We start from the raw sequence: 7,168 nt of genomic DNA, 5'->3' as shown, positions 1-7,168 counted from the left end.
CTGCGCCGGCTGGAACCTGAAGGGAGATATGCAGAACGCAGTGTGCGGATGGAGGCACGCTATGCAGCAGGCAAGCTTGAAACCCCCACGCCCTTCCTCCCCACCACTCAGCCCGTGCCCTGCAACACACGCACGCAGCAGTGCCCCGAATGCCCGAGTCGGGAGGGCTCTTAGATCATCCAGTGCACACAGGGGGACACTGAGGCCCAGAGTCTGGGATTTGCCTGAGGCCACACGGTGGATCTGCAGCAGGACTGGACCAGAACCCACAGGTTCCGCCTCCTGGCCAGGCTGCCCACCTCCTCTCCCATTCACTCAGCTGATGATCAGCTCACGTCTGCCCCCAGGACGCACACGCACACACCCACATGTGCTCATGGACAGCACTGCAGCCCTCCCTTCGGTCAGTGCATTTTAATCAAGTTCAAGCCCTCCTCCACAACCGTTATCTCGGCTAGTCCTCCACAGCCCTGTGAGGTAGGCAGAGCCAGGGCTAGCATCCCCCTTTGCAGATGGAGAAGTCGAAGCCCAGAGGGGAAGGACTGGGTCCAAGGTCAAAGCACAACCCAGGTGTCCTGACTGTTGGTTCAGAGGTTCTTTTCACAGCTGTTTCCACCACCCTTGATCCTGCAGCAGTTAACAGCCAGGCCATTTCCTCTCGGTGCTGGGGCAGGAAGGAGAGCTCCGCCCCAATGCCCCCACCACCAGTCCGGCCCCAGGATTGGCCCAGGCCATGTGAGGACCCAGGAAGGTCACCTCCTGACCCCTGCACCTCCACCCTCAGCACTTAGGGGATCCCTTCAGAGAGCAGCCAGATCACCAGGCCTCAGCCAGGGTCCAGGCTGGAGCTGCTTCTGTGTGGCCCCTCATCCAAGCAGTACCACAGAGGTCCAGGGTTCAAGGGCAAGGCCTTAAATGAGCTGGGAGCTGGCAAGGTCAGCCGGGAACTCCATCACTGCCCTAGGCACCAGGTCCACACCACAGAGCCACAAACTCATTGGAGCTCATTTTACAGATGAGGAAACTGAGGCCCAGAGAGCTCATGCAAGTTACCCGAGGTCACAGAGCAAGTCAATGGAGAGGCAGGACCGGGACCCAGGCATCTCAGTCTAGTTTACTCCCCGCAACCCCCAAGCCAAGCTCCCCTTGCCTCAAATGAGGGGCTCCACGCCCTCCATTTCCCTGCAGATCTGGACTTGACCTCAGGCTCCTGCCTGGGAAGGAGCAGGGCCAGGCTAGAGGGAGGAAACACATCTAAGGGTCAGAGATCCTCACCTCCCCCCATCAGATCCGGTGGGACATCAGCCTGCTGTTGAGTTTACGGAAAAACGATCGCAGCTTGCAAATCTTGCATTTTTTCTTGCGGCGCCCCCGGGAGAAGCTGCGAGCCCTGCCCTCCTCTTCTTCCTCTTCCTCTTCTTCCTCATCACTGGCCCAGGGCCCCCAAGCACCTCCATTAAAGTCGGGATGGGCCCGAGGATTCTCAGCTGGGTAGCGCACAGGGATGGCTGTGCGGTTATAGTCCACCAGGCGGGCCAGCAGGGCACGGACCACGTCGGGCCGCTGGCCAGCCAGGTCCTCCCGTTCATAGGGGTCAGCACTGATGTTAAAGAGCCACACGGCCTGGCGGGCACTGGCCATCCGCTCCAGGTTCCACCAGCTTCCAGGGAAGGCCGCCAGCGTCTGCGGTGGGATCCAATCACCATAGCCGGGGTCTCCGGTCAGCAGCTTCCACTCGCCCACGCGGATGGCAGCCTGCACAGCGGTGTTCCAGATGCCGAAGCCACCCTCCAGGGAGCCATGGCGGGCATGGTTATAGAGCGGGTCAATGTTGTGCAGGATCTCAGTGCGTGGTGAGGCCCGGCCCTCACTAATGGCTGGCCACACGTCATAGCCATCTAGCCCATCGGCGGCCGAGGCAGTGCCACCTGCCAGACCTACCAGGGTCGGGTACCAGTCCGTGATGTGCACCAGCGCCCGACTTGTCCGTCGCTTCCGCTTGAGCAGGGGGCTATGGACGAAGCCCAGGCCCCGCACACCACCTTCCCAATAAGTGCCCTTGCGTCCTCGAAGTGGCCAGTTGCTGCCCCCGGAGAAGGTCTGGCCGCCGTTGTCACTGGAAAAGATGATGACACTGTTGTTGTAGAAACCATAGCGCTTGAGGGCCCAGGTGATGTTGCGCACAGCCTCATCCATGCAGGTCACCATGGCTGCGTACTTCCGGCGGGCCACGTTGCCCATGGTGCGGTAGCGGTACAGGTACTCACGAGGGGACTGAAGGGGCGTGTGGACCGCCTGGAAGGCCACGTAGAGGAAGAGGGGCCGCCGGGGGCTGTGGCTGGCCAGGATGTGGCTGACACGCTGGGCATAGAGCATAGTGGAGTACTGGCCGCTGAGCCCCCAGGCCACACTCTCACCCTCATGCAGGTCGAAGCCACACACCCCTGGGCCATCACAGTTGTCATAGGTGTAGTAGTCCACATTGCCCGTGAGCGAGCCCAGGAAGGTGTCAAAGCCCCGACGGGTGGGCAGGCACTCCTTCCGGTAGAAGCCCAGGTGCCACTTGCCCACCATGTGGGTGGAGTAACCTGCTTCCTGCAGTTTTTGGGGCAGTGTCACCTGGTCCAGGGGCAGGCAGTTGGGCTGCCGTGGGCGGATGATGGAGTGCTGGAGGCCTGTGTGGATCTGGTACCTGGTGGGAGGAGGGGAGGACATCTGAATTATCTCACTAAATCCTTACCTCCTAAAACCTAGGGGGTGCATACAATTATCATTCCCACTTGCCCAGTAAGGAAACTGAGGCTCAGTAAATTAAATCACTTGCCTAGGGAGTCATGCAATTAGTGACTAGAGTTGGGATTTGTATCCCAGGCAGTCGGGCTCCAGACTTCAAAGTCCCTCAGCTCTAAGCAACTAACTTGCTATGGTGCCTGGAGCAAGTCCTGCTCTTCCGGGCAAACTCCTACTCACTCTTCAAAGCCCAGCCCAAATGTTACCCCCACTGTAAAGTCTCTCATTACTCTCTCAAAGAGTGAGTCACTTTCGTTTCTGGGTACCACCAGCATTTAGGACACACCATCACTGTCCCACTTAGCCATGGGATTCGACTCAGTTGTACATGCTCTTGGGCCCATTGATATGTAATGGGACCGTCCCTTACTCAACCCTGTATTCCCAGCACTCAGGTGACGTTTAAAGGACACTCAATCCCTCATGGAATGAATGAATAAAGAATGACACTCCAAGGATTTTAGAGCTGGAGGAGACCCAAGTCAACACCTAGTTTATTCACCTCATTCTAAACAGAAACGAGTGTCCAGAGAAGGGGAAGGGTCACTTGCCCAGGGTCACTCATGGCTGAGGGGCAGGGCCAGGACTCGAACACGATTCCAAGCACAGACCCTTTTCTGGCAAACTAGGCTCCACTTCTCTTCCCAGGTCAGGCGGGGGGGCGAGGGGTTGTGGGCTCAGTTTGCGGGTGTGTAACAGTGAGTTGGTTGGGATGGGAGATCGCTAAAAAGCTTCCAGTTCCCAAATTTTATGAGACTGGTTCTCATGTGCCTGCCCATAAATTCATGTGGCCACTGGATCCGGGTCAGTCACACAGGCTAACGCCCGAGGCCGAAGCAAATGGTCAGCAGAGTCCTGCCTTCCTCACTTACCCACTCATATCCCGTTCCCCTCTGTGGTCAGGGCGCTCTGTGATCTGCTTATGGTGTCTTGCCTTTACTGGAGTCTCAAAAGCCCCAGAGTAAACAGGAAGTGTGGAACTTCACAAGTGTATTAGAGCCCCGCATCTTTACTCACACCCGCCCCCCCTCCCCCCACCCCGGGCTTTCAAGTGAAGCCAAGCCCTGAATACCTGACACCTTTAACCCAGGCATGGGGTTTTTCTGCTTTGGATTCCTTATCATAAATCTGTATGGTTGTTAGCTACCATTAGCTACTACTGCCATTTGTAATACAGTATGCCACATATTATTTCATTTACTCCTCATAAGAAATCTACGGGAAAGGCTATTATTATCCCCATTCTACAGATGATGAAACTGAGGCTCCCAAAAGGGCAGCAACTAGCCCAAGTTCAGACAGCTGGCAGAGCTGAGCTTTGAACCCTGGTCTATGCAACTCAGAATCTCCCTTTTGTGGCCTCTGCAGACCTCAGTCGAGCTAATGAAGGATTAGATTCAATACAAGAAGTACCCTAGGGCCCTGAGCGGCAGCAGAGCCTCTCTTTGTAGGAGCTGGGCGCCATGGAACGCTGGTTTGTAAAGTGGGTGGGCCAGCTAAGAGTCAGCGAAGCCTGTCTGCAAGTGAGTAACATGAGAAACTTTGGCCCTCTCCAGCTTCACCAAACACGGCTGGATGCATTAACAAACACTAATGAGAGCAGTCAGCATCAGTCAGATGCAGCCAGCTGCAGGGGGCGGAGGGCAGACGCTGCCCAGCCACGCTCAGCTAACTCTGCGGATCAGGGGGCTGGAAGGCTGCCCTGCTGGCTGCTCATTGCCCTGCTTAAACCAAAAGTCACCTCTCGGGAGAGAAATGCTAACTCGTGCACAACCCTCAGGAATGCAGATTCCTCCTCCCTCTTCTGGAGGTTAGTCAACCCTGGTCTGCACCACACTACCACTGCCCCCCGCCCACAACACATATCGGGCCCCTCTTCCTCTCTCTTCTGTTCTCTCTCTGTTCCTGGATCTAAACACTGAGCACGAGATTGGAGGAAGAAAAGGCACCTATTTGACTCCCAGCTCCAGGACCCCTGCCAAGCACCGGCCTCCCAGCTCCCTCTCCTACAGACCCTGAATTGGGTCCAGGATGATTTGGACCCTTCCTGACTCCATGCCTCAGTTTCTCTGATACAGGAAACAGGGAGACTAAGGCTCTGGTTCCTGAGATCACGCTAGGAGCTTTTGGGTGGAACCTGGGAGAAAGCATGCCTTGGACCCCATCCAAGAAGGATTAGCTTCAGTCTTGCCAAAGGATTTTCTCCTAAGTGGCCAGAGTTTGCCTTCCACACCCCCACCTCCTGTTTCCTTGCCCTTTTAATCCTGTAATCCTGCCGCCTTGCCTGTGGACAACTCCTTACGGAGAAAGAAGCATGTCTCCCTCGGGCTGCCAGCCAACTTGGCAGGAGTTTGGAAGATGAAAAAACAGAGGCTTGGAGAAATGAAGTAACTAGCCTCAGTCTACACAGGTCACAGCATCCTGTGTGCGTCTTTCTCCTCCACCAATTCCTTGAATCTTCCCAATGTAGTCATCAAACAGTTTGGTGACCCTAATCCCTCCAATGACATAGAGGCTGCCATTTATTGACAGCCAAGCAGGTCACATGCAACTCATTTCACCCTCACCACTTCCGTTTCAAGATCAAAAACTGTTTTTCACCCCATTTTATGGACAAGAAAACTGAGGCTTAGAGAAGTTAAGTGATTTGCTCAGGGCCTCAGGGTGTGTAAGTAGGAGCAGCATTCACACCTAAGTGTCAGAGGCTGCGTGTTCCTCTAACAAAGGGGTGACCCCATGGTGTGCACTGTGAGTGTCCTAGAACATCAGAGGGAGAAGATCTCAAAGATGAGCCAAACGATTCAGTGTGCAGGTAGGGAAACTGAGGCCCAGAAAGGACAAAGGACTTACTAATCATCACACAGCCAATTGGTGACAGAATTGGCCCCGAGCCCTGGTTTACCAGGTCCCAATGGAGGATTGTAAGTGCAGGGGAAATCTACCGACTGGGTTTATTGGGGGCTTGGACGGCCAGCTCCAGTGGCCTGGGCCATGCCTACCTGCCGGTAAGAAGTTGGCTCCGCGAAGGCGTGCAGATGGGCTGGATGTAATAATTCTCCAACTTGACACCCTCGGCCGCCAGCCGGTCCAGCGTAGGGGTCTCGATATCTGAGCCATGGTAGCCCACGTCGTGGTAGCCCTGGTCGTCGGTGAGGATAAAGATGATGTGGGGAGGCTGGGGTGGAGCGGCCGAGGGCTGCTCGCTCGCCTCCCCGGGCCCGTCAGCCAGCAGGCTCGGCTTGGCCCAGTCCCAGGACAGGTAGCCCAAGCTGAGCAGGCTGATGAGAGAGACGCCGGTGAGAGCGTGCATCGCCATGCCGGCCTGCGCGTCCCGGCGCGCAGAGCTCCCAGGGCCTCACCGCCTCGCGCGCCCAGGGCGCACGGCCCGCACGCACGCCGGCCGGCTGGCCCGGACGCTGCGAGAGGGCTCAGCGCCCCAGGGAATGGCCCAGAGGCTGGTCCGAGACTGGCGGCCCGACAGCGAGGCCGGTCCTGCGCGGCCGCAGCGGGGCGCTCTGGGGAGGTCAGGCCGGAGCCGAGGGGCCTCCCGCCGCCTGAGCGCCCGCCCTGCGCCGCCCTCGCTCCCTCTCCCCCAGCTTAGCCGGGCCAGCCTGAGACTCGGCGTGGCGGCTTCCAAAAACTGCTCTCCACCATCCTCTGACTCTCCTCTTCCTTCTAGTCCTCGATTTCTCCCGCCTCCTAATTTCTCTCGCCTCTGCTTTCCTTTTCTCCTCCCCTCGACCCTCCAGCCCCTGGCCCGGCCTCTCGCCCCACCCGGAGCCCTGAGAACAGTCGGGCTCCCCGCAGGAAAGTGGGCAGGACCCCAGTGGGGAAGGGGAGGGAGGCACGGGTTGGGCGGGCCTGGTGGGGGGACACCGCGGGAGAGAATGAGAAAAAGTTGTAACATCTGCCGGGGCTGAGCCCCAGGTGGAGGGGCGGGACGGCGAGCGGACTCCGCCCCCGGGCGGGAAGCCCGGCCGGGCCGGCCCGGCCCTCTGGCTCCAGCCTCCGCCCTGGCCCGGACGGGGGAAAGGAGGGAGCGGGGCTGCTTGGAATTCGATGGAACAGCTCGGGAATGGCCTGATCAGACATTCCTTTTTCTTGGAGTCTTAGCATCTCTGAGTGCCAGACCTGGAAAGGACGCGCGTAATTTTCTGTTCCAACCAGGTCATTCTACAGTTGGAGAAACTGAGGCGGGAAACAGACGAGTTCCCGCCCTGAGATGGGCAGGAGCTGGTCTGAGTCACAGAGCAAGTTAGTGCCTTCTTCCCTGGGGCTTACTGTGGCTGTTTCGGTGGCAGCTCCCCTCTGGGCAGTGGAGAATGGGGACGACTTTGGCCAGCACCCGGGCTGGAAATCAGGAAACAGGTTCTGGCCT

General features: G+C 57.8%; 1 protein-coding gene across 1 annotated transcript; it reads right to left on the bottom strand.

Annotated features, from left to right (window-relative positions):
* Nucleotides 1-376: 376 nt before the first annotated feature.
* On the bottom strand, nt 377-6,680 carry ARSI (arylsulfatase family member I). The gene is made up of 2 exons (XM_014852630.3): nt 5,790-6,680; nt 377-2,692 (listed from the first exon to the last, which is right to left on the bottom strand). Exons 1-2 carry the CDS (start codon nt 6,104-6,106, stop codon nt 1,285-1,287), a joined length of 1,725 nt encoding a protein of 574 aa, XP_014708116.1. The 5' UTR covers nt 6,107-6,680; the 3' UTR covers nt 377-1,284.
* Nucleotides 6,681-7,168: the final 488 nt, after the last annotated feature.

This window comes from Equus asinus, chromosome 9 (genome assembly GCF_041296235.1).
Source record: "Equus asinus isolate D_3611 breed Donkey chromosome 9, EquAss-T2T_v2, whole genome shotgun sequence".
Taxonomy (NCBI): domain Eukaryota; kingdom Metazoa; phylum Chordata; class Mammalia; order Perissodactyla; family Equidae; genus Equus; species Equus asinus.
The sequence above is the reverse complement of the archived record's forward strand: the minus strand, read 5'-3'. Positions and strand labels throughout refer to the sequence as shown.

What these genes read in the sequence shown, in the direction of transcription:
- ARSI (XM_014852630.3), bottom strand. Translation starts at nt 6,106, where the DNA reads ATGGCGATGCACGCTCTCACCGGCGTCTCTCTCATCAGCCTGCTCAGC. An exon ending in AGCCAACTTCTTACCGGCAG is followed by an intron (nt 2,693 to 5,789) that starts GTAGGCATGGCC and finishes TCCTCCCACCAG; the next exon opens with GTACCAGATCCACACAGGCC.